Source organism: Corticium candelabrum, chromosome 19, assembly GCF_963422355.1.
Source record: "Corticium candelabrum chromosome 19, ooCorCand1.1, whole genome shotgun sequence".
In the NCBI taxonomy this organism is placed as follows: domain Eukaryota; kingdom Metazoa; phylum Porifera; class Homoscleromorpha; order Homosclerophorida; family Plakinidae; genus Corticium; species Corticium candelabrum.
In genome coordinates this window covers 6,160,923-6,184,563 of record NC_085103.1, presented here as the reverse complement: position 1 = coordinate 6,184,563, position 23,641 = coordinate 6,160,923, and the positions used below count along the sequence as shown (strand labels likewise).

The 23,641-nt window shown below is 41.4% G+C and overlaps 7 protein-coding genes and 1 non-coding gene across 9 annotated transcripts; 5 read left to right on the top strand and 3 right to left on the bottom strand.

Moving 5' to 3' along the window:
* The first annotated feature begins 8 nt into the window (after window positions 1-8).
* Window positions 9-4,191, top strand: LOC134195234 (xylulose kinase-like). 2 transcript variants are annotated; one of them, XM_062664234.1, is made up of 17 exons: window positions 9-96; window positions 234-316; window positions 400-463; window positions 537-617; window positions 684-773; window positions 841-969; window positions 1,447-1,512; window positions 1,634-1,706; window positions 1,775-1,833; window positions 2,004-2,063; window positions 2,258-2,360; window positions 2,431-2,471; window positions 2,548-2,663; window positions 2,798-2,861; window positions 2,926-3,051; window positions 3,166-3,501; window positions 3,949-4,191. In XM_062664234.1, exons 1-17 carry the CDS (start codon window positions 25-27, stop codon window positions 4,009-4,011), a joined length of 1,626 nt encoding a protein of 541 aa, XP_062520218.1. In that variant the 5' UTR covers window positions 9-24; the 3' UTR covers window positions 4,012-4,191. The 2 variants fall into 2 exon arrangements, with proteins under 2 accessions (XP_062520218.1, XP_062520219.1); XM_062664235.1 differs by having other exon boundaries at window positions 23-96; window positions 2,279-2,360.
* LOC134195289 (U12 minor spliceosomal RNA) lies at window positions 3,600-3,752 on the bottom strand. The gene has a single exon (XR_009972355.1). It is a non-coding gene; the product is annotated as a U12 minor spliceosomal RNA (small nuclear RNA).
* On the bottom strand, window positions 3,902-5,139 carry LOC134195235 (hepatic leukemia factor-like). Its single transcript, XM_062664236.1, has 2 exons — window positions 4,852-5,139; window positions 3,902-4,785 (listed from the first exon to the last, which is right to left on the bottom strand). Exons 1-2 carry the CDS (start codon window positions 4,925-4,927, stop codon window positions 4,097-4,099), a joined length of 765 nt encoding a protein of 254 aa, XP_062520220.1. The 5' UTR covers window positions 4,928-5,139; the 3' UTR covers window positions 3,902-4,096.
* A 137-nt stretch (window positions 5,140-5,276) lies between these two features.
* LOC134194698 (uncharacterized) lies at window positions 5,277-7,034 on the top strand. Its single transcript, XM_062663640.1, has 2 exons — window positions 5,277-5,490; window positions 6,018-7,034. Exons 1-2 carry the CDS (start codon window positions 5,295-5,297, stop codon window positions 7,025-7,027), a joined length of 1,206 nt encoding a protein of 401 aa, XP_062519624.1. The 5' UTR covers window positions 5,277-5,294; the 3' UTR covers window positions 7,028-7,034.
* Window positions 7,035-7,121: 87 nt separating this feature from the next.
* Window positions 7,122-10,769, bottom strand: LOC134194697 (T-complex protein 1 subunit epsilon-like). Its single transcript, XM_062663639.1, has 10 exons — window positions 10,704-10,769; window positions 10,454-10,645; window positions 10,335-10,395; window positions 9,422-9,586; window positions 8,928-9,126; window positions 8,657-8,849; window positions 8,238-8,507; window positions 7,756-7,941; window positions 7,559-7,696; window positions 7,122-7,442 (listed from the first exon to the last, which is right to left on the bottom strand). Exons 1-10 carry the CDS (start codon window positions 10,767-10,769, stop codon window positions 7,143-7,145), a joined length of 1,770 nt encoding a protein of 589 aa, XP_062519623.1. The 3' UTR covers window positions 7,122-7,142.
* A 161-nt stretch (window positions 10,770-10,930) lies between these two features.
* LOC134195279 (chromobox protein homolog 1-like) lies at window positions 10,931-12,411 on the top strand. The gene is made up of 2 exons (XM_062664291.1): window positions 10,931-11,515; window positions 12,131-12,411. The coding sequence occupies exons 1-2, from the start codon at window positions 10,986-10,988 to the stop codon at window positions 12,237-12,239; spliced, it is 639 nt and encodes a 212-aa protein (XP_062520275.1). The 5' UTR covers window positions 10,931-10,985; the 3' UTR covers window positions 12,240-12,411.
* Window positions 12,412-12,469: 58 nt separating this feature from the next.
* LOC134195278 (NFU1 iron-sulfur cluster scaffold homolog, mitochondrial-like) lies at window positions 12,470-13,374 on the top strand. Its single transcript, XM_062664290.1, has one exon. The coding sequence runs from the start codon at window positions 12,473-12,475 to the stop codon at window positions 13,163-13,165; it is 693 nt and encodes a 230-aa protein (XP_062520274.1). The 5' UTR covers window positions 12,470-12,472; the 3' UTR covers window positions 13,166-13,374.
* Window positions 13,375-13,547: 173 nt separating this feature from the next.
* Window positions 13,548-23,638, top strand: LOC134195275 (uncharacterized). The gene is made up of 18 exons (XM_062664286.1): window positions 13,548-13,774; window positions 14,281-14,399; window positions 14,466-14,523; window positions 14,584-14,643; window positions 14,777-14,886; window positions 15,066-15,125; window positions 15,188-15,266; window positions 16,302-16,493; window positions 16,583-16,633; window positions 16,762-16,878; window positions 16,934-17,012; window positions 17,069-17,181; window positions 21,855-21,923; window positions 21,982-22,059; window positions 22,188-22,337; window positions 22,655-22,807; window positions 23,103-23,208; window positions 23,266-23,638. The coding sequence occupies exons 1-18, from the start codon at window positions 13,619-13,621 to the stop codon at window positions 23,271-23,273; spliced, it is 1,758 nt and encodes a 585-aa protein (XP_062520270.1). The 5' UTR covers window positions 13,548-13,618; the 3' UTR covers window positions 23,274-23,638.
* The last annotated feature ends 3 nt before the right edge of the window (window positions 23,639-23,641 follow it).

The following is a 23,641-nucleotide window of genomic DNA, read 5'->3' as shown; positions in this document are numbered from 1 at the left end:
AGTTACCCGTATGTTCACGTGATCATGTCTCGTTCTGAAGACAACCGTCAGTTGGCGACTCCTCTTTATCTTGGACTAGATTACAGCACTCAGCAGGTCCGTAGTTGTACTGTAGTAGGAGTAATTACTTCAACGTTTGTTGCTAATTAATTAATCAATTAATTAATAAATTTTGAACGTTTGCCTTAATTAAGTTAAGATAAGGAAAGATTGTACTTGTTGTGTTGCTACAGCTCAAGGCCGTGCTTGTTGACGATAATCTGCATGAGATTTATTCAACATCTGTAAACTTTGAAAAAGACTTGCCGGAATTTGGGTAAGATATAGTTAATATCAAATGGCATATACTAAATTATATATACATGCTATTAAAGAGGTGTACGCACATGTTGTCTCTAGTACTACAGGTGGTTGTCATAAGAATGGTGATGAAGTAACTGCTCCTACTCTCATGTGGGTAAAGGTAATGACAATTTTAATGTCGTTTAAAAGCAAGAACATGATTCAGATTGAGTATATACTTTTTGGTTAATTAGGCAACTGACTTGCTGCTTGATCAAATGAAAGCAGATAGGATAGATTTTAGTAAAATAGCAAGCATTTCGGGGAGTGGCCAGGTTTCAACAGAAATATTGTTGCTGTTGCATGAATATGTTTAGTTGTGTCAATGTTTGTGTCTGTAGCAACATGGTAGCATCTATTGGAAAAACGGATCAAGAGAAATATTGGCAAATAAATTAAATCCTGGTCTGACACTTTATGACCAACTGCAAGTAATTAATTTTTAGTAGTTAACTACTTTAATTAATAATACAGTTGATTATTGTGATTATCTGTTAGGATTCATTTGTTATCAACAATTCTCCAATTTGGATGGACTCAAGTACAATAACTGAATGCAGGCAGCTAGAAGATGCTTTGGGTGGCCCACAGGCTGTTGCAGATCTAACAGGATCAAGAGCATATGAGGTGAATCAAATGACATTGTATACACTCAGTTACTTACAGTACAAGCAGCTACAGAGTTGGCAAGCACTATATCGATCACGTGCTGTAATGTAGTGTATTAACAGGAAACATAAAACACAAATTTTATACACGAGTTAATTAAAATCTCTTTGCGACCAAATCGCGGGTGGTGATGAATGAGTCTCTTTTTCAGTCATATTTATTATTTAATTTACTTAAGGATTTTCTAAGGCTAAACAGACCATAAGCTAACACAGTGGAAACGAATACGAAGTTACAGTACCAAGTTGGAAATTTAGCATTGGGCTGAATTATATTACACTTGCAAGGTCATGAAAATACTTTTGACTGAAACTAATGTTGATAAGAAGATGCTGACTGCAATTAACTTGGCTAAGACACATGGCATAACGACTGTTGTGTTTATGTTGGCTCAGTAAACATGATGGACCCATGATCAACTGAACTTATCTTTAGAGATTTACAGGAAATCAAATTTGCAAGATCTTTAAGACAGCACAAGATGACTATGAAAAGTGTGAGGTATATGCAAATGTCATAATGTGGTGTACGTACGTGCAATAAATGTGTGTGTGTGTGTGTGTGTGTGTGTGTGTGTGTGTGTGTGTGTGTGTGTCTGTGTCTGTGTCTTGTGTCTGTGCAGCGCATTTCACTTGTGAGCAGTTTTGGAGCATCTCTGTTTCTTGGAGATTACGCTTCTATTGATTACAGTGATGGTAAGATAAACACATTCATGATGATATAGAAGAGCTAAATTTGGTGAATGGATGATAATCTGCTCTAGGATCAGGAATGAATCTAATGGACATCAAGGCAAGAACATGGGCTCAACAAGCTCTTGATGTGAGTCAATAATCTGCCAGGAATACAATAATTTTTATTACTTCTGTGTAAACATGAACAATGTTAGGTAGTTGGGTGTGGATTGGTGTGTGTTGTGAATGTCGTACGTTTGCGTAAGACTTGCGTATTTAATGATGATCAGATTGTTACAATCTAATGTGTGTTTGTAGTGTTGTGCCATTGGGTTAAGAGAGAAGCTTGGTGACTTGGTTCCATCATTTCAGCCTCTTGTATGAAGGATAAGCTGTTATTTGCTTGTTTTCGTTGTTGTCTAGCCATTTGTTTGTTTGTTTGTTTGTCAAGTCAGCCTGCTTGGCTTTTGGATCTCATGGGACTAAAAAATTTGTAGATAGATGAACTCTAAGCATGTAGACAGACAGACAAAAACTGACATGCAGCATATTGTTGTTTATCATGTTCCTAGCTTTTTCTTCTTATCACTAAGGGTTATGTGTCATCATATTATGTGAAACGGTTTGGCTTTCAACCCAAATGTCAAATTATTGCATTTACAGGAGACAACCCTGGTACACTAGCTGTGTCATTCTCTGATTTTTATGATAGCGTATTTGTTGTTATATCATTGCTTATTTATAGCGTCACTTGCTGGACTTCGTCTTCAGGGAGGTGATGTCTCTGTATGTCCATTAGTTTTTCTAAGTCGTACTCTTCTGCTGTATGTGTTCATGTTGCACGTTAATTGTGTGAGTGCAGGTGAGTTTGGGAACAAGTGACACAGTCTTTGTTTGGTTGGAAGAACCTCGTCCAGCTATTGAAGGCCATGTCTTTGCTAATCCAGTGAATCCAACAGACTATATGGCTCTTCTGTGGTAAATTACATCTTGAGTATCCGTGGCTTGGATATACATATCAATGTGCTTGTCTTGTCTCTTTCGGACTCTGCCTCTCTTCTTCTCCTAGCTTAATAGTCTATTGACAGTGACTATATCTAGATGTATTGTAGCTTCAAGAACGGATCATTTGCAAGAGAAAAAGTGAGGGACAGTTGTTGTAAGGGCTCATGGGAGGTACCCACTGTACACTCAGCTTTCATTGCTATAACAATCAGTTTTATACGTTTTTTATTTGTAGACATTCAATGAATCTCTTCGCTCCACTGCTCGTGGTAACAACGGAAATATTGGAATATACTTTTATGACACGGAAATAACACCTCATGCCATTGGCGTACATCGTTTCAATGCTGCAGGTGAAAAAGTATGTCAAAAGAATTCCAAGTTAATTGTTGTAACTTGCACCGGTCTTGTAGCTGCATGATGTGTAGTTTGCAGTATGCTTGATTGAAAGTAAGACTTTAATTAATGGATTTAGGTGGAGTCATTTGACTCATCAGTTGAGGTTCGAGCTCTAATTGAAGGTCAATTTATGGGCAAACGAGTTCATGCTGAAAATTTGGGTTACAATATTGGCCCTTCTTCACGAGTTTTGGCGACAGGAGGAGCTGCAGCGAACAAGGAGATATTGCAGGTTCTCAGTGACGTCTTCAACGCTCCTGTCTACACTCTGAAGACAGAAAATTCTGCAAGTCTAGGAGCTGCGTATCAAGCTAAACACGGTCTTCTACACGCTTCTATGTCTTTCAAGGATGTTGTGAAGAATGCTGCTCCATACAGTTTTGCTGTTGCTCCAAATGAAGATGCTGACAAGGTGAGTGAGTATACATGTAATGAGTAGATTGAGGATCTGCTGTATGTTGATTTATACATGTCTATAATAGAATCTTCCTTTTTTAATAATTTGAATTTGGGTTTCGGAGATCGCACACAAGGGCATCCCGCGGAAGTAGGCGGGTCACCCAGGGGCAACCTGTAACCCTTCAAAAATTGATTATGAACAAAGTCACGAGAACCCCGCGTCACCAGGGTTCGTTATTTTCCTTACTCATTAGTTTAAGGCATGAATTTTGCATGGAGACCTGCAGAACTTCTTAGTGAATGTGAAAACGGAGGTTGTGGTAGCCCAGGAATTTCTTGCACAAAACAGAATTTCAATTGTATGTTTAAATGTCAATGTTTTACAGTAAATGAATGCTGTGTTTGGTCATTGGTCTAGTATTTGCAGTGTTGATTACTTACAAATTCTCCTATTGTACAGGTTTACACATCACTGACTCACAGCTACAAACAACTAGAAGAGCAAGTAGCAAACAGCCAATGACTATAGAATGTTGCTTTACAACACTGCTAGTATCACACATACCATCAAATTTTATGACATTTCAGTTGCTCAAACAGTTCATTAGTTAGTGTTGTCCATTAGTTGCCATCAACCTAACGGTGAGTCGTTGTTTCATGTTTTGTATTTCAAGCTCCAACATGCGAGCACTTTCCTTTAGAGTCTCGTTCTCTCTTTCCAATTCAACAATTTGGTCTGACATATTACATTCACGAGCTCTCCTTGAATTGCGTGATCTCTTTGACGAGATATTGTTCTTTTTCCTTCGTTCTTGGTACTTTGTTAGTGCAGCTGGCTTTTCTGGTGTATGAGAAGGTTCTAACTTTGCTTGTTTTGGCGCAGAAGAGCAATACAAATGATCAATAGCCACAGCTGCAGTATCCACTGCTGCAGGTTGTTGTGTTATACCATGAGTTAGAGGAGTGTTTGCTGACTGGACAGCCTGAGAGTCGTCATGATGGATGGCACTGTTGGTAAAAGCTTCCTCAAAGTTGACTGGCTTTGTATTTGAAGCAGGCAGCGAGCCAGAGAGTAGGTCCATCAGTAGACTGTCTGACATCCAGTCAGTAGGATCAGGGGTAGTTGGTTCCCTAAGAGCAAATGTATTATTTGTCTCATCAGGGACATGGTTGTCCTCAGGGATGGTTTCACATTCCGGTAGTCCGTCTAGTAATTCCAACAAATCGTCACCGTTAGCAAGTCGGGAATCCGCCGAGACAGCTTCGTCTTTAGAAGGAAAGCCTGTGTCGGCGGAACCTGCAAGTTCAAACATTGCTAGAATGACGTAAAGAGGGGAAGTCCCATGTGCAGCGTGTTACATACCTGTGTTAAAAATGCTGTCCGCTGACAGGGGACAGGAATGGACACTTGTGGACGGCACCACTTGACCATTCTCCATCGAAGAGACTTTCGTCGTTGAAGAGATCAAAGTTGAAGCAATAATCGCTGAGTTCCATTTCCATACTTTATCACACCACGAAGATTGAAAGACGTTATCTCCCGACTTAGAAATGGTGAACGGTTGTGAGGACAAGCTGCTCTGCTACCGGAAACCGTAAGTGTGCCTTACGCCCTGGCTGCTGGCTGCCTGCTGGAGGACTGGCGAGATGGTACGGCACGCGAGTCTTTATACATTTCATGCTATTGTGCAATAGCCAGCATAGCCACGACGTCATTGTTATTAATAGTAGCCAATCAAAAAATTGAAGCACACCTTGTCTACGTGGCTACTGTCGTTATAACCCGGATATCCTTTTCCTGTCCCAATGAAGACCTCCATTTTACTCTTGATTATTTCGATTTCTCGCGCTACAAACTCGTTTCTGTTTAGAAGAGTTTCTCTGGATGACGACGATAGAGACAGGCCTGCAGCAAGTACCGGCCATTCTCTGGTAGCTCGCAGGAACTCGCTGTGGTTGTTCGGAGGAATCATCGAGTGGCACAGTAAGCAAGGAGAGAAGGGTAAGAGAACTTAGAGCAGTCTAAATTTTTGAACGAGAGTGTCGGGCGCTTACAGTACGCTTTGCTTCCAGACCTAAAAACACGCCCCTTTTTGCATTTTGCGTGCGCGCGCGCGCACACACACACACACACACACACACACACACACACACACACACACACACACACACACACACACACAGGGTGGTTTCACACTAACCTTACGTTAACCTAATTAATTAAGCTAGCTGAGTAAACACTACCCTATGAAACATATAATTACTGGGTAATTGACCTAGGTTAGTAGCCTCGAACTTCCAGACCAGAGCGCGCGAAGCGCACGAACTCTACTAAAGTCTGTTCACGAATTAGATGGACTCGTGCCTGAGGGTTGGACCTTAGCTAAACAGATCACCACCACCACACCACACACACACACACACACACACACACACACACACACACACACACACACACACACACACACCGTTTCATGACATGCTTATATGTTTTAAGTCTACATTAGTAATAATATTAATATTGTATAGGGAGGATTCAATATGGTCATGTGTTGTGGCAATTTGACCGAGAGGATGGAGTGTGGGAGCGAACTATTGCATCTGGAGGTTCGACTCACAGGAGACTTGAAGAGAACCAAACGGTTGAACTTCGTCACATGGGATTTATCATAAATGGAACAGTTCAGTCTACAAATAGAAAAGACAAAATGGTTGACGTGGAAATTGAAGAATATCCAGGACATCACCAGACAATCGCTGTCTCAAAGCAAGACATATTGTATTACCCTCCACCAATGAACATGCATGTAGCAGTTGTGCATGGAGAAAAACTACTGTATGTTCATCCTGGAAAAAGCAAGTCAGGAAAACCGATTTGCCAAGTGTGGGCATATTCATTTGAGAAGGACGTGTGGACTCAAATCCACTGGAGAACTGGATCACCAGAACCTAAACCACGAGAAATGCATGCAGGAGTGGCAATGGCTGGTGGTTTATTGATTTATGGAGGAAATAAAGGGAGACACATTTACAGTGATTTGTGGCATTTTTCATTTCAAAATGCCCATTGGACAGAAATTAAGTCAACAGGAGAGACACAAGCTCCTGCAATATGGGGTCACTCTACAATAGTTTATGAAGGCGATATGTGGATATTTGGAGGACGTGACTCTGATCACTGTCTTTCTCAATTATGGCGTTTCAATTGGAACAACAAGATGTGGGTAAATGAAACAGATAAAAGCAGCATCCAGCCACCTCCACGGAAAGGTCATTCAGCAGTAACATACTCTCATTGTATGATCATATTTGGAGGACACGACAGTGGAGCAAGCACTGGATTTATGAATGATCTGTGGGTATATGACTTCAACCAAAGCGAATGGCAAGAAATCAAGATGGAGAGAGATGACAAGCCTCCCCCACGAAACTTCCACAAAGCAGCCATTTTGGCAAGCGAAATGTTCATATTTGGAGGAAATAATGATGATGGACTTCTGAACGATTTCTGGTCTGCAGATTTCTCAGACATTTGCTGACTCAAGTAAATTCAGTGATACATGCAGACAATGCAAGTTTTTCTATTTCCCTTATTATCATCATTTGTATTGCAAAGCAAACCAACAAACTGTTCTATATTTAGCAGCTATGAGGTCAGTCTTGTTGTGATCTGATGTCATCTATTTTCAGTATCATTTTCACAACTTGGGTTGCCAAACTGATTTGTTGTTTCTTGCTAATGAGAGGCTCAAACACTTGTTGCTCCTTCATGTCATTCGTTCCCTTGCTAAGGCAATCGATGCCAAGACGAGGGTTCTTTTCAGATATTTGACGAGACTTCACATCTGCTAGTGTTTTAATTGGATTCAATCCAGAATTCTCAGCAAGTGCCATTGGGATGGACTCCAAGGCATCTGCAAATGCTCTCATTGCATATTGTTCAAGAGTTGAGATCTAAGCATAATACAAAGTAACAACACAACTAACTACTCCAATTGTGTTAGACAGACATAAAACACGATACACAACAACTACAACCAAAATAATTAATACATCTAACTGATATCAACCTTATCAGCATGGTCACTGACTGCCAGTGCACATGCAATCTCAGACGATCCTCCTCCAAACGTGATCCTACTGTCTTTCACCAGATTTCTCACAACACACAAAGCATCGTGAATACTTCTCTTTGCCTCTTCAATCATCTAGCAAAGCACCACGTGTACCACCATTACAAATCATCATAATTACTTCCAACACTCACCATCTTGTTTCCTCCTCGAATAAAAATAGTGACTGCTTTTGTGTTCTGGCATTCCTCTATGACTAGCATGCGATCTTTTGTTGTTCCAAATGATATTTCTCTAACAACACCAGCTATTCCTAATTTTTCAGTTGTCAGCTCTGAGAAACGTGGAACAATACGACCTCCAGTGGCAATAGCAATCAACTGCAAATGAATAAAAACTCTTCACTGTAACTGAAGTTCATTAAAGCAAAACAAATGCCCTCTATTTGTTACTCTGCCTGTCTATATACATGTACCTACAAACCTACTAACCTACCCATCCACTATCCGCCTAAACGTGATTGTCGTACGTCTACATGTATCTCTGTTTCTATCTTCCCTTCTATGTCTATGTCTCATTCCACTTTCCAGTTGACTGCACAGCTTGTCATGAAGTGTCTTAACAGTCACTTATCTGCCCAAATGTTGAAAAAGGCATTACTACTTCTCCTGCTTACTTCTATTTCTGGTCCTCCAACCCATCTTACTGCTGGCAGTTGATTTTGTAATAACAAGTGATTGGCTTCATCATCAAATCCCCACTGACAGATTGCCAAGTTTGCTCCAGTGTTCTTGATTTGCTGTACCATTTCCATAAATTTCTTCTGTTCGTACTCAAACAGTTTGTCATAATCTTCAGCCGAATGGACATCTAACTTGTGTTTTGTTTTTGGTTTGGGAGGCTCAAATGCACATGTGAGAATCGCTAGCTTGGCATCTTTAATAACCTTCAAACAAAATATAATAAATTAATTTAGAAAACTGGGAAGACCACAACCAAACACGTTCATAGAGCAACAAACAAATATATACACAGACATTACAGAAGTTGGACAGCACCAATACTGCACCATTAATAGAGTCGTTTCTCATGTACCTTTGGCATCTGTGGATGTGAGAAGTCTTTATCAATGACAACACCCTTTACCAGTGTCGTGTCTTCCAGAGTGCCTCCTACCTTGCTTTCCACTTTAATCAACTCAAAATCAACATCTTTACGTTCCAAGTCAGCAACAGACATCACAGCTTCCACAGCAATCTTGGCCAACTGATTCTGACAACGATTCACCCTATAAAACACACAAACACACATACTCGTAACAGCCTTCATCTAATATTGTTGTGATGTATGAATTAGCTTGACTTACACTTTTGATCCAAGAGTGGTGAGTGCTGTTTCTACTAGCGGTTCTAGATGCTCTGGATCAACTGGATAATCCTCGCCAATTTTTTCCAGTGTCTCAATTGCTACTCTCGCTGCATATTCATATCCATCTGCAATCCTGACAGGATGAATCCCACGATCTAGCAGCTCTTCTGCATGCTCCAATAGAGCACCAGCCAACACTAATACCACAATATAATCAATAACGAATGACATACCAAGTTCACATTAGTCAACCATTAAAAATCAACATGCTGCTCTTTGCTGCAAGTATTATGCCATTGCAAGCCAATCCATGTTACTAGTTTTGCATAATTTACTGAAAGCCGGTGTTACACACTGACCCACATCAGTAGTTCTAAACAAACTGTCTGTTACGTAAATACTGCTGACAACTGTTCATCACAACAACTAGGCCTCCATCTTAACTCACTGTATTATGTTTCATTTCCACCAATTAGTCTACATATACATTACCTACTACGCCTGTTGTTCCATCTCCGATCTCATCATCTTGAGACTTTGATAGCTCCACCATCAGCTTTGCTACTTGATGTTCCAAATCCATCTTATCCATGATCGTAGCACCATCATTTGTCACAGTAATATCTCCATCAGCACTCACAAGAATCTTGTCTAATCCTGTAATCAAAGACATCAAAGTCAATTCATAAACAATTAAATTAATATACACTCTCCATGTACACATACTGAATGCATATAGCAATAAGATTTCCAACTGAGTGACATTGTCTTTATTTATCTACAGTATCTGACAACCTTTTCATGTAGCAAAGATAACGATAACATTTTACAACATATTGTGATGCAAATCAGCAATAGAACAATTTCATCAAAATAGTCTTTAGATCAACATGTTGATAAAGATTTGTTTAATTAACAACTACAACATAGTAGACAAAATAATCCAACAAAATTCTAACAGAACCACGCAATGAATTGTAGTTTTTGTCTTAGGGCGCGTTCAATTGGGCTCTTCCAACCTCTTCCAGAAGAGTCTGGAAGAGCACGCCCCTCTTCCAACTTCTTCCAAAGTGGGCGTGCTCTTCCAACCAGTAGCAGAGTCAGTAGAGTTGGCTCTTCTATAGCAGCAGAACTGTAGAAGTTGGAAGAGGCTGGAAGAACCCCATCAAACGCGCCCTTAATTTAAAATCACAACTACAAAATTAGGATGAACGTCAACTATCAAATCAGACATGCTATGAATGGCTCTATGAATGAATAATAGCTGCTACCTGTTCACTTGAGTTAATTAAACTACCAATACGTCTAATATCACTCTAGCAAGTGAACAAGAGATACAACAGAGACGATACAGCATGTAATGCAATCACGTGATCAACAAACACTGCACATGAATTCTGCTCACCGTTTGGACCTAGCGACGATTTGAGAGTATTCGCTACTGCTTTAGCTGCCAATACGTGTGACTAAAAAAACTCGAATCGCTATGAGCCATGTTCACAGTTCACAACAGTTCGACTGCACCTTTTGAGCCTCCAAGCCGGTCAAACGTCGTTGAGAATCTTGATCTTTCAGAATGACAAGAGGACGACCAAACTCGTCAAACGCAATACTCATTTTGAAGACGACGGGAAGATGGATGAGAAAATCGTAGATTACTGTCCTTGCGCTCTCGGCCTGCACAACTCTAGAACCCGTATGTGGCAAACATACGGACTATGATGTCGCATATTGAATAGTTTTGTCGTAGACTGAGCATGCTAAAGTGCTTTACAGAAGTCAGAAGATTGTGGTTAGCCAAACTCCAAGTCGTGAATGCAAATATGACAAACAGCAACATTTCAATATTCAGATCCGTGCTCTCTATATTTTTTCATTATTTGACAGTTGAACATTGAGAAAATGCTGATAAAGTATATAGTTAGTAAAAATTGCATAGGGGCTTGCATAAGTAGGCAGTCAAACTGTAGCGGTACAATCACATACGGGACTTTTGTAGAAGACCGCGTGAAATTCGGTTGAACAGTTGCAGGCTGTCTTGTTACCTGGAACTCTTATGGGCAAAGAAAAGAAGAAAAAGTTGTCTCGACAACACTATCAGCGACCAATCGAAAATGAGGTGCAGGAACAAGAGTTCCAAGTTGAGAAAATTGTGGGTTGCAAAGGTGAAGGAAATAAAACTTTATATTTCATCAAATGGAAAGGTTATTCTGACGCTGATAACACTTGGGAGCCAGCAGAAAACTTAACGAACTGCCCAGAACTTTTAGAAGAGTTCAGAACACACCAGGGCGTTAGAGACGGGCTAGAAGAGAAAGAGAGCGCGGAGAGCGTTGAGGATGAAACAAATGCAGCCACTTACAACACGCTGACAGACAACAAGAGTGAAGCTTCATCGTCTTCTACAAAATATGGACGAGAATCGAGAAAGAAGGTCCCCAAGAAGGCAGCAGTTGCTGATAGGAGAAACGGCGACGAGCAGACGCAAAGTGGGTTCGAGAGAGGTTTGCAGTTGGAAAAGATTATGGGCGCAACAGAAGGCACAGATGGAGATCTAAAAGGAGCTATACTGTTTCTTGTTAAATGGTAAGGTGTAAGGCACACGTTTCACTTTACTTTGGTGTTGACAAAACCGACGTCAAATATCCCGGACGTGATGCTGATTTTGGTGGCAAGCCGTGCTATAGTGCAGACGTGTTGCTCCACTATACGCGTAGAGAGGGTGCCAAGTGACTTACAAAGGTCAAGGAAGTAAAGAGAAGCTTACTGCAGAAAGGCAGCGATTATGGTTACAAACAATAGTCAAGAACTGGATTCCCTGTGACTTCACATGTGGGTGTGCTCGGTCTATTTCGTTTTAGTTGCAAACACAGGAATTGCGATTTAAACATGTCAATTTTTAGCACTCTTATGTGAAGGAGCTGCAGCTGCTTTTGATGATGTCATTCACTTGTCTACTATAAATTTCATGTTTTCCTCCAAACATGTAACCGAAATGTATGGAGGATTTGCCTACCAAGATGGCTGCTAATACCACAATCTAAAGAAACACCCTATCATACTTACGCTCGCAACCCACTCTAGAGAAATTGTTAAGACAATAGCATTTACGAGCATGGCTGCATGGGAACAGACTGATTCTCACCTTCGTTACTGTACATACACTGAACTGTTACTGTGACAGCAGTGATTTTGTTTTAGGAAAGGTGTGGAGCAGCCAGAGCTAGTTGCAGCTAAAGAAGCAAATGTTTGTGTTCCACAAGAAGTTATAAAGTTTTATGAGTCTCAACTATCGTGGAACGAGAACTAATTGCATCATGCATCATCATCTCAACTGTTGAACTTTTGACACATTCCTGTATTGTGCAGTTTTGCACTTGTTTAGCCATACGTAATAAGTATACGTCTGTATTTGTAAACGTTGCATGTTTGTAGCTGAAATATCGCCTACTAGGGTATGGTAACATGTCGGTATGGTAACATGTCATGGCCTAGTGGGAATCTCCAACCTCGTTAGATATCAATGAAACGTCATAATCGAAGATGGCGTCTGCTCGTTGCTTGCGTTTTCTGCGTCCTCACAGAATTATTTCAACGCCTTATCGTCGGATGTTTATCCAGACGCAAGACACTCCAAACCCTAACAGTCTTAAGTTTATTCCTGGTGTTCAAGTGTTAGACAACTTCACGATGGATTTTCCTAGTCGTTCAGCTGCTTACCGCTCTCCTCTCGCTCGTCAGCTTTTCACAATCAACGGAGTTTCGCGTGTGTTTTTTGGTCACGATTTCATAACTGTCAGTAAAGCAGACGATGATGTTGAGTGGTCTCTTCTCAAGCCGGAAATATTTGCTTCAATTATGGATTTTTTTGCCTCCAACATTCCTGTTGTAAATGAAGAAGATTGTATAGAGAGTTCTACTGTTGATGCTTATGATGATGAAGATGAAACCGTGTTGATGATTCGTGAACTGTTAGACACAAGGATTCGTCCAACTGTTCAAGAAGATGGAGGAGACATCACGTTTGTTTCATTTGAAGATGGAGTTGTTAAATTGAGATTGCAGGGATCGTGTTCTTCGTGTCCCAGTTCTGTTGTGACTTTGAAGAATGGAGTTGAGAATATGTTGCAATTTTATATTCCTGAAGTTCGGCAAGTGGAAGCCGTTGATGATGAGGTGGACAGTGTTAGTAAACAAGCATTTGATGAATTTGAGAAGAAACTGGAAACGAAATAATTCGTTTTACCATTTTACAAATCACATAATAACTCAAAAGATATACTTAGCATATAGACAAGTTGATGTTGGTCAATACGCTAAATACAAACTACAGTTACATTCCAGTAGAATGTTGCAATTCAGAAAAACAGTTGATTTCCCATTAGCGTGTGGAGTTTGCTAGTGGCTGTCTATCTATTGTCTTGTGGTTGTGAATAATGCTTCGAGTTTGGACCATTTCGTCAGCAAGGAGAAGTGCAACACAATTGCATGTAACAACACACCACAAAGAAATCAACGCCTTTTAAGTATGCATCAAACATGTAAATCTACCATTGATGCTATTACAGCTATAACGCACGCTAATCTAAACCAAGCCACACCATCTACGGTGCCCGGATACAAAGAATGAACAGAAGAATGTGATGTTTACTTCTTTCTTACTGCGTGCAGCGAGCGCACTGTTCTCCAATGGCGATTAGAATAAGGACACCGATTGATCCAAACGAGCCAGGAGTGCTTGCTATACTGCAAGATGGCGCTTTCTTCCGACTCGTCAAACTGAGAGACAACGCCTCTTTTCAACTAGAGCCTCTTGCTCAATCATCGACCTCTCATATTACTAAAGTAAGGCGACTTGTTGTCTTATCGCCCTGCACGCGTATACCAACGTTATATCGTCTCTTTCCGTTCCTAAATGTCACTTTGTAATGCACAATATGGACTGACTGAACAAGAAGTGAAGATTTACAGATTGATTTTGACGTTTAGGTAGAAGAAAAGATTGTTCGGTTGTTTTTCGAAGGAGAAACATGTAATGTGATGGGCGTGGTTAATTGGGTTTTGTTGTTCCTGTTTGTTGCACAACGATGTGTTAGTTGGGCTTCTTCTAATATTGAGTCTTTGACCATCATAAAGCTCTGCAATTAAGCGCACCGGCCGTTTACTTTATTTGTCTATGCAAACAAATTTATTAATTAAGTTATTTTAATATTTCTTATTACCTCTACTGTAGTAATATTCTTATGATAGTAATTTATAGTATTTTTTGTATTAGTAGCATTTGTAGTATTGCTAATTGTTTTAGTTGTCTTTGGACTTTTTCATGCTGATAGTCGAGAGTTTGTGTGTAGCTGGAAGAGGAGAACAAACGTTTGAAGGGTTTGCTACGTGAGACTGAACATCGTCTGAATCAAGAGAAACGTAATGCTCAAGGTGGTCGCATAAAGAATCCTCTTCAACTACGCAGTCGGTTAGACACAATAGTCATAGAATGTACCAGATGCAGCTTGAGACTAACGAAATTGTGTCTCTGCAGCTGCAACTCTCATCCTGATATTTTGCATGGAAACTACACTGACAGCTTATTGGGACAGGTGATTTCTTTTTTGTTGCATATACTTATTTTATGGTTTGAGTTAACTTTCTTATTGCAGGAAATGTCTGTCAGCTGTTGTATGGACACTCCAACTCCTTCTGAGCAATCTGATGACACGGTAAACGATTAGATTTAGCTACCTTATGCATTTTATTATACACACGAGTAAACATGTTTTTTGTCACATTGTTTTTAACTTAATTAATAATAGTATACATTGTTGGAAGATCTTGATTATGTTTGTGTGTTAGGAATATTCTGAGAACTGTCCATTGACTCCTATTAGTGTTGCTTCTGACGGACCTCCATCAGACGATGAGTGCTTTCTTCTTTCATGTACTCTTTGCCTCAAGAAAATGAGGTGATCTTTTCTATATGTATTTCAGTGCTACTTGTGCATGTTTGTATACTTAATTCTGTTGTGTCTGTCTGTCTGTCTGTCTGTCTCTTTGTTTGTCTGTTTAGAGTGTGTATTTGTCTTTATGTGTTTCTTTATCTACCCACCCAACTATAATTATGATCATTATATTATTTTCATAGTGTTGGAGAACTAGAGAGCCATTCTCGTGTCTGTTCAGCAACAATATCATCTCCAACAAAGTTCTCAAACTGTTTTATAGTTTAACTTATATTATCTTTAACAAACATCCTTTATTTAACAGTATGACAAGGCCATCCGATTCACTACTCATTGCTGTCTCTAAAGTCTCATCACAACAACTACTTAGGGTCACAACAAGGGTTAGTTCTCAACATATGTTTCTTTCAGTCTACAATATAATTAGACGTCAGACTACAAATAGTAAACAGGGAAATGAAAAATTCAAAGTAAATTAGAAGCACAAGACAGACAGACAGACAGACAGAAAGTCACTCCTCTAGTTCTGGTACACTTTGGGAGATGGGGAGAAGAGAGAAAGAAGACTCAAGTTTTTGCAAAATTAACCTTTCAAACGTTCATTGGACGAAATTGGAAGGCCAAATGCACCAGAGTTTATTGACTATTGGAGGAAGAGATTTTCAGTACAACTACAGAAGTGTAATGCCAAAGTCCTTCTGAACAAGAGTTCCGCACTTTGCAGTGATGATGTCAACAAGCTTGTGTTCTACTGCACCCAGTTTTTTAGTCACTGATTGTCTGTGGGTTGCTGCATGCTTGTAGTTTATAGCTCATTCTTAGTGAAGTGTATAGTGTGTAGATTATGGACAAGGTACATTTGAACTTAAGTACTTACTATTTTGCTGACATGTAATATAGTCTTGTGTTCGAAAATATATGATGACAGACAGACAGACAGACAGACAGACAGACAGACCGATGGACAGTAGACAAACATGTATATACATGCTGTCGTGTTGTGATTTATTTCATTGTGGCATTGAAGTAGAGATTGTGATTTCTTTCTGGTTGTTAAAAAATTTGCCATAATTGGCAGTTTCACCTTACTTTGTGTACGTGCACATGCAGACGTGTTTACTTTGTAAGTTGCATAAGGAATGCTCTTGGAAAAACTTTGTTTTATGTATAAGAATGACTGTTGTAGATCACTGTTGCTTAGCAGTCAGTAACTTGTTGGCTTTCTACGTACATAATGCCTCAGGGCTGCACAAGCACAGAAACTCTGAAATACACACGACATGTATTTCTAATGGAGGATGTGGGGATAGCATTAGTAGAATGAATAGAGACCAGATGGTCATGGTTGTCTTGCAGACCAAGTCATAAGATACAGTCATATGTTGTTTTTTCATGTTTTGTTGTGTTTGTGTTCTCAGACAAGTCGTAGCGACTTTCCCCAGCAGCAGTGCGATGTGGTTCGTGGTGCAGAAGACATCCAGCTGCTACATGATTCTCTTTTGGAAGAATGTCCGAACTGTGTTATTCCTCCTATTGTCAGACAGTCACACTCTCATTTCTCACAGCAGACTGAGTTTCAGAGGTTTCTAGCAAGAGTTGCGGCACATGAGGTCTACGGATATGCCATTTCATTAATTAAACACCTAACATTGTATATTGAAAACACGTTGGGTAATGTGTTGTTGCTCTGTATTTGCAGACTTTGAAATCTCACGATTTACTGAGAAAGTTTCTTACTGCCTCTGATCATGTATGTGGATTGAACACGGTCACTGCGTATATTTATTTGCTTGCCTATGATCACACAGAATCTTGTGTCTGTTTGTATGTGTTGCTGCATCTGCTCTTTTTAGCTTATCTCTATTGATATGTTTATAGGGCATGGCTTGTTGGAGGGAAGAATTCTTTGCTAAACAGCAGATGAATCGTGTACAAGCTAGAGCAAGAAGACCAGCACAACAAAACAATGAAGATGGAGCTCTACAACATGCAAAAGTCAGCTGCAGAGACTGATGAAATACATTGAGTTGTTTACTGTTTGTCTATGAAGGAATACCTCAGCAGTCTTGAATCAAACTTACGTGGTTTGGCTAAGCATTTACAGAAACAAAGGGCTGTTGGTCAGAAAGGTGTGCAGTTACACTGCTTGTGATGCAGCAGTTTTTGTGATGGATGATGGTTTTAGATTCTGCTTCACATTGGTTTCAAGCAATTGCAAAAGGCGAACCGAGGACAACATACTTACGAACTGTTTGCCATGGATTAGCAAGAGTTTGTGATGATATATGCAAACAGCAGGTATGCTTACAGTATGTGAGAGAAACGTTTGACACAAAGTTGTGTGAAACAACAGGCAAGACCGTTTGACTAGCTGGTGGATGTAACGGTAGGCGTTGGTAGTATATACAGGGCACTGGTTAGAGAAGTGTGAAGAGCGCGTGTATTGAATATATTCTATAGTACAGTGTACCCACGATACATGGTGTCAGAAGTGCTACGGACCTTTTCACTGGTAAGTAGTCATGGCAGACGACAGCGATAGAGAGCCATCCACTGAAGGAGTTGCCGCAGCAGCAGCGCCGGTAGACAGAGCAGTACGAACAGTCCACATGGCTAGTTTTTCACCGGCGGGGCATCTCAAAGTCAAAGGTGACTTAGCTCAGAATTGGCAGGAATGGCGTCAACTATGGAATGCCTATGAGGTTGTCGCGGGTTTGAGCAAAGCGAGCAGACAATATCGTGTGGCCACCTTTATCACGTGTATCGGTCCTAGTGGTCTTCGTATATACAATGTTCTGCCATTTGCCAACAAAGACGAAAAGCAGCAGATGGACAAAGTACTTCAATTGTTCGAAAGGCATTGTCTTGGTGAAACAAACATTATATAATAAAGATTCACTTTCAATCGGAGAGACCAGGTAGAAAACGAGAACTTTGATACCTACTTGACAGCTTTGCGAGAGCAAGTTCAGCGGTGTGAGTTTCAGGGTATGGAAGACAAAATTTTGCGTGACCGTATTGTTTGTGGGGTTGGTGACAATGCTCTTCGGCGACAATTGTTGCAGAAAAAGAATCTGACACTCCAGAGTTGTGTGGCTATGTGTCGCGCTAGTGAAGCGACAGCCCGCCATCTTCGTGTTATGGGTGGAGGTGAAGATTTGCATATGGTTCAAAACCAGCCAAGTCGTTCTTCCCAGCCTCGCGTCCCGGGTCAGAGGAACAGAGATGAAGGCAAAGAATGTCAGGCTTGCGGGTTACAGCATGGCCGCGGCGCTGACAGGTGTCCAGCTTGTGGGAAGACATGCGCAGCTTGTGGCAAGCTAAATCACTGCACAAAAGTGTCGGAGTACACGACCTGGTAGCAAGATTCGCCATGTGCATGTCGGAGATTCTGAACAGGATAGTGATGAGTCTGATCCACAGGTTATGACGTTGACACTCGAACCGGAGCGAGAGGATGTACACAGCGTCACGAGCCAGAGGTTTCCCCGCCAGGTGTTTGCCACCATGAAGGTGGAAGCTCACCACGTGCGTTTTCAGTTGGATACAGGGACAACATGCAATGTCCTGTGCAAGAAAGATGTGCCATCAAAGGTGCAGATTTCTTCCACGACACAAACCCTGACAATGTACAATAGAGACATGATCAAGCCACTGGGAAAGTGTAGAGTTCGAGTTGTCAATCCCAAAAATAGGACAACATATGACGAAGATTTTGTTGTTATTAGTGATGCGCCAACGTCAATCTTGGGTGCTATTACTGCACAGCGCATGGGTCTAGTACAATTCAATTTTGAACAGATACAACGGTTGACAGCATCAATTGCTACGTCAAGTTGCAGCAAGGAGCAGCTGCTCAAAAGTTATAGTGATGTTTTCAATGGTGAGCTGGGTTGTCTAGAAGGAACGACACATCTGGAGACTGATCCCACGGTTAGGAAAGTTCAGCTGCCAGTGAGGAAAACCCCCGTGGCGACCAAGAAGTTATTGCAGAGTGAACTAGACCGACTTCAGACTCTTGGCATTGTGGAGAAGATTGATCGTCCAACAGACTGGGTATCCTGTCCAATCACTGTCAAGAAATCAAATGGAAACGTCCGCATTTGTTTGGATCCTAAGCCGCTCAACCGAGCTTTAAAGCGCAGTCATTATCCTGTTCCCACGCTCACAGATATTCTGCCTGAGCTCACTAAAGCCAGAATCTTTACAGTGGCAGATGTCCGGAACGGTTTCTGGCATGTACAGCTTGACCGCGCATCTAGTGACCTAACCACTTTTAATATCCCGTTTGGGAGATATTGCTGGCGTAGACTGCCCTTTGGGATATCTCCAGCACTGGAGATTTTTCAGCGCAAGCTACATGAGGCCTTAGAAGGTCTGGGCGGCGTCTATACCATCGCCAATGATATACCTGTTGTTGGAAACGGTGATACAGACAAGATCGCTGTAGAGGATCATAACAGGAAGCTGATACAGCTATTGGAGCGCTGCCGGAACAAGGGCATCAAGCTCAATAAGGACAAACTCCGACTTCAGCTACCCAGTGTAGCATACTTAGGCCACATTCTTTCACCGGACGGCCTCCGCCCAGACCCACAGAAGACGAAAGCCATTCAGGAGATGCCCAACCCAACCTCGGTGAAGGACGTCAGGCGTTTTCTCAGCATGGTAAGTTATTTATCACCGTTTCTCTCTAATCTAACGGATCTATGCGAGCCTTTGCGACAACTGACACGGAACGGAGTGCCATGGCAATGGTCTCACGTTGAGGAGGCGGCTATGGAGCGTGTCAAGCAGGCCATTACCACAGCCCCCGTACTTAAGTACTATGACCCAGCAGAACCACTCAAGATCCAAAGTGATGCATCGGAAACAGGGTTGGGAGCTGTTCTCATTCAGGCTGGGCATCCAGTGGCCTATGCTAGCAGAGCATTGTCTAGCACGGAAATACAATACACACAAATTGAAAAGGAGTTATTGGCGGTTGTTTTTGGTTTTGAGAGGTTTCATCAGTATACACATGGTCGTCAGGTTCTTGTCGAAACCGACCATAAGCCATTAGAGGTTATCGCCCAGAGGCCGCTACAGGCGACACCTAAGCGATTGCAGGGTATGTTGCTTTGGTTGCAAAGGTACGATATGCGTCTCACGTACGTGAAGGGAAGTGACATTCCTACTGCTGACACATTATCACGGGCGTATTTGTCTTTGGGGGAACCAACAACTGAGGAAGAAAACCCAGAAGTAGTCTTGTTTCATGAGGAGTTTGAAGCCATTGACTTGGTACACGAGGTTCCAATATCTGTTGAGAAGCTGGTTCAGATCAGAGAGCTGACAAGGAAAGATGCCACTTTGCAGGAAGTAATTCGGTTGGTTCGATTGGGTTGGCCACAAACCAAGCAAACGGTGTCTGCAGCAGTTAAGCCTTACCACTCATTCTCGGAAGAGCTTACAGTATATGATGGCAGTCTGTTTCGAAACGACAGAGTAGTCATACCAGAGGCCATGCAATCGGAAACGCTTCAAAGGATTCACGGAGCGCACCTAGGCGTAAATGGGTGTTTGCGTCGTGCCCGTGAGTGCGTGTACTGGCCAGGCATGGGAGCAAGGATACGGGAATTTGTCAATCAATGTGCAGTATGTCGATCCATGGATATGAAGCAGCAAAAAGAACCGTTACAACAACACCCAGTGCCCCCCACCCATGGGTGAAGTTGGGGGCTGATCTCTTTGAGTTGGATGGACAAGCCTTTTTTGATCACGGTCGACTATTATAGCAATTTCGCAAAGCTGGATGTATTGCCAAAAACAACCGCTGGTGCCGTCATTCGGGTTCTGAAAGCTCAGTTTGCTCGTCACGGAATTCCAAACCTTCTTATCACGGACAACGGTCCACAGTTTGTTTCCGCCAAGTTTCAAGAGTTTGCATGTCAATGGGAGTTCCAGCATCGCACAACCAGTCCCGCATACCCTCAATCCAATGGCAAGTCAGAAAATGCGGTAAAGACAGTCAAACGGCTGATCAAATGTGCCAAGAAAGCAGGTTCAGATTCCTGGTTAGCCATTTTAGATTTCCGGAATACTCCCACCGACTCCTTGGGGAGCAGCCCAGCTCAACGATTATTTAGTCGACGGACCAGGAGCCTTTTACCTACCTCGCCGGCATTGCTAAAGCCATCGCTCGTCCCTGAGGTGTCTAGTCGTTTAGCAGCGGTTAAAGCACGTCAAGCAGCTAAGTACGATCGATTGGCTAAAGCTCTTCCCGTTCTTACACCAGGCGACACTGTGCGTATTCAACCTACACGAGGTCACAAGGTGTGGTGCAAAGCAGTTGTCACGGCGCAGCTTCCCAACAGGTCATATGAAGTGCGCACCCAGAGTGGGACAATTATACGTCGGAATCGGCGTCACTTACACAAGTCTACAGAAGTTCCCCTGTCACCGCTATTGAGGCCTCCGGACGATGGCGACGAAGAAAACACTGGGTATCCTTCCCCGCCGGTGGTTTTCATACCATCACCGAGGGCGATTGTGGCGCCGACTGCGACAACACTCTCAAGACGGATTCCAGATGTTGTGTCACAATTTCCACCTCCGCAGGGCACAACTGAGTCACCTGATGCTCCAATCAGTCGGCCAGGCGGAGCCGATCCTCTGTCAACGACAACCAAAACGACCCGCACGGGCCGCATAGTAAAGACACCGTTGTATTTGAGTGACTATATTCACTAGATAGGTCTATATTGTTTTTTTGTTTTTTTTTGTTTTTCTTAAAGGGAAAAGGGGATGTAACGGTAGGCGTTGGTAGTATATACGGGACACTGGTTAGAGAAGTGTGAAGAGCGCGTGTATTGAATATATTCTATAGTACAGTGTACCCACGATACAGTGGACTGACAAACTGACAGTTGACATATACTAGTCACCAGTTGTAGATGTGTGTATACTCTACTTGATTGTATTTTTTGTAGGATGACGTAGATGAACAGTCTGTTGTGCAGGATCTGTATAGCATAATAGAATACGTGCACAGTGCACAGGTCAGATCGTTTGCAACATTCACGTCATTTTATGACGTTATGTATGCGTTCTATACAGGCGTTGCTTGCGAGAGTTCACATGACAATTGATGAGTATTTATATTGGGATGAAGAAGTCAAGGTGTTTGAGATGGCGGTAAGCTCAACTCATTATCAACCATTAATTTCAATTTCATACTTTAATTGTCTTGCTAATAAACGCTAGTTGAAAACTTGTGTTAATGAGCAGCTACTTATGGAAGAAACCTTTGTGTGTAATGCTAGGGAGTTGAGTGTCCTGTTGAATATGAGTTGCAGCGTACTGACAGTGTGAGCAGCGTGAGTAGCAACAGCAGTACAACAAGCATGGGTGATGTGAAGAAAGTGAACACTCTTGGTCAAACATCGTCATCTGGCACACTGCGGTGGGCTGAGGTAACACAATAAAACTTTACAAGTTTATAGTTGCTGTAGCTTCTAGGTGATTGAATACAGGCAGCATATGGACATCCACCTTGCTTGTGTACCTGTTTACCAACTCGTTTGTGTGCATGTTTGGTTCATTGCTTGTCTGTATTTCTGTTGTCCGTCTGTTCGACTGGTTGTATCAGTTTGTTTGTTTCTTTGTCTGTCTGTTTATCTGCTGAAAGATACTCCATATCTTGTGTCCACAAAGATCTTAGTAGCAGATGAGACTTAGATAGTTTGTAAATAACAAACATGCCACGGACATCATTTTCTGTGGTTTCCAGGCTAATGCATCGTGTGTAAGTGCAAAGGATCGAGTTGAGATGATGTGCAATGGGCTTGCAAACGAGCTCGCTCATTTCGATTTGAGAAAGGAGACTGAACTTAAGCAATTCCTACTTGAGTTTGCAGACAACAAACTAGAAGTTTGTGATAAGGTAAACAAGCACATATTTAATTAATTAAGTTAATAAATGATATGACTGCAAATGCTAAACAGAGTGGCATACAGTAGGCGAGTAGAGAATAGACAGACTGAAGGAATTACGGATAAAAGGAAAGATACTGAGGAAAGGAGGAATGGAAAATGTGCATGCAGTTGTGTAATTATATCATATTGATTCAAAAAATTATAGCAATTAGACATTTGTATGTGGTAGTTGATATTAAATTAGAACAGATATTGGTTGAAATTTATTAGATATTTCAATGTTGCATCCTTTTAACTTTTAGATGCAGAGCAAATGGCAGGCAGGCCGCATGTTGCTCAACTCTCCAATTGAGCCACCACAACGTGCTATCCAACTGGATATTGATATTGACGAGAACGGAGGCTCAGGTCAGTCGTCTTCTAGAAAATATTTTGTGTGGATGTTGATATCAATTTGTGTCACAGGATGGTGATGTTTTAGACAAGAGGATCTTTAGATTTTGTAGCACAGACAGACGTCAGTATGAGATAAAATGTGAAGATTTATCGTTTGTACTCAAGTATTCTTTTCTTGCCTGATTATTGTCTCATAAGCTGCTGTGTTTCTAGTAATATGTATCGTATATCTAGCAGGGCTATTAAAGTATTGATACTTGATAACAATTCCCTACTGTGTTGGTATTATGTCAATTAGTGCTACAACTAACAATTTTTATATAAATATTAAATACTAATTTTTTACAATTTTTATTCTAGAAATTGTTGTAATTGATAGTTCTCTTTTTGTGGGCGTCGTTAGCTAGTTTATTTGTAACATGCCACATGCGATTATCCGGGAGTC

Coding starts and splice junctions, on each gene's coding strand:
- LOC134195234 (XM_062664234.1), top strand. CDS start 25: ATGTCTCGTTCTGAAGACAACCGTCAGTTGGCGACTCCTCTTTATCTT. Junction 97..233: donor TAGATTACAGCACTCAGCAG/GTCCGTAGTTGT, acceptor GTGTTGCTACAG/CTCAAGGCCGTGCTTGTTGA. Junction 3,052..3,165: donor TCAATGCTGCAGGTGAAAAA/GTATGTCAAAAG, acceptor TAATGGATTTAG/GTGGAGTCATTTGACTCATC.
- LOC134195235 (XM_062664236.1), bottom strand. CDS start 4,927: ATGGAGAATGGTCAAGTGGTGCCGTCCACAAGTGTCCATTCCTGTCCC. Junction 4,786..4,851: donor GGACAGCATTTTTAACACAG/GTATGTAACACG, acceptor TTGAACTTGCAG/GTTCCGCCGACACAGGCTTT.
- LOC134194698 (XM_062663640.1), top strand. CDS start 5,295: ATGAAGACCTCCATTTTACTCTTGATTATTTCGATTTCTCGCGCTACA. Junction 5,491..6,017: donor CAGTAAGCAAGGAGAGAAGG/GTAAGAGAACTT, acceptor AATATTGTATAG/GGAGGATTCAATATGGTCAT.
- LOC134194697 (XM_062663639.1), bottom strand. CDS start 10,769: ATGTTGCTGTTTGTCATATTTGCATTCACGACTTGGAGTTTGGCTAAC. Junction 7,697..7,755: donor TTCGAGGAGGAAACAAGATG/GTGAGTGTTGGA, acceptor GTGCTTTGCTAG/ATGATTGAAGAGGCAAAGAG. Junction 7,443..7,558: donor TCAGTGACCATGCTGATAAG/GTTGATATCAGT, acceptor TATTATGCTTAG/ATCTCAACTCTTGAACAATA.
- LOC134195279 (XM_062664291.1), top strand. CDS start 10,986: ATGGGCAAAGAAAAGAAGAAAAAGTTGTCTCGACAACACTATCAGCGA. Junction 11,516..12,130: donor ATACTGTTTCTTGTTAAATG/GTAAGGTGTAAG, acceptor ATTTTGTTTTAG/GAAAGGTGTGGAGCAGCCAG.
- LOC134195278 (XM_062664290.1), top strand. CDS start 12,473: ATGGCGTCTGCTCGTTGCTTGCGTTTTCTGCGTCCTCACAGAATTATT.
- LOC134195275 (XM_062664286.1), top strand. CDS start 13,619: ATGGCGATTAGAATAAGGACACCGATTGATCCAAACGAGCCAGGAGTG. Junction 17,182..21,854: donor ATGATATATGCAAACAGCAG/GTATGCTTACAG, acceptor TATTTTTTGTAG/GATGACGTAGATGAACAGTC. Junction 21,924..21,981: donor AATACGTGCACAGTGCACAG/GTCAGATCGTTT, acceptor CGTTCTATACAG/GCGTTGCTTGCGAGAGTTCA.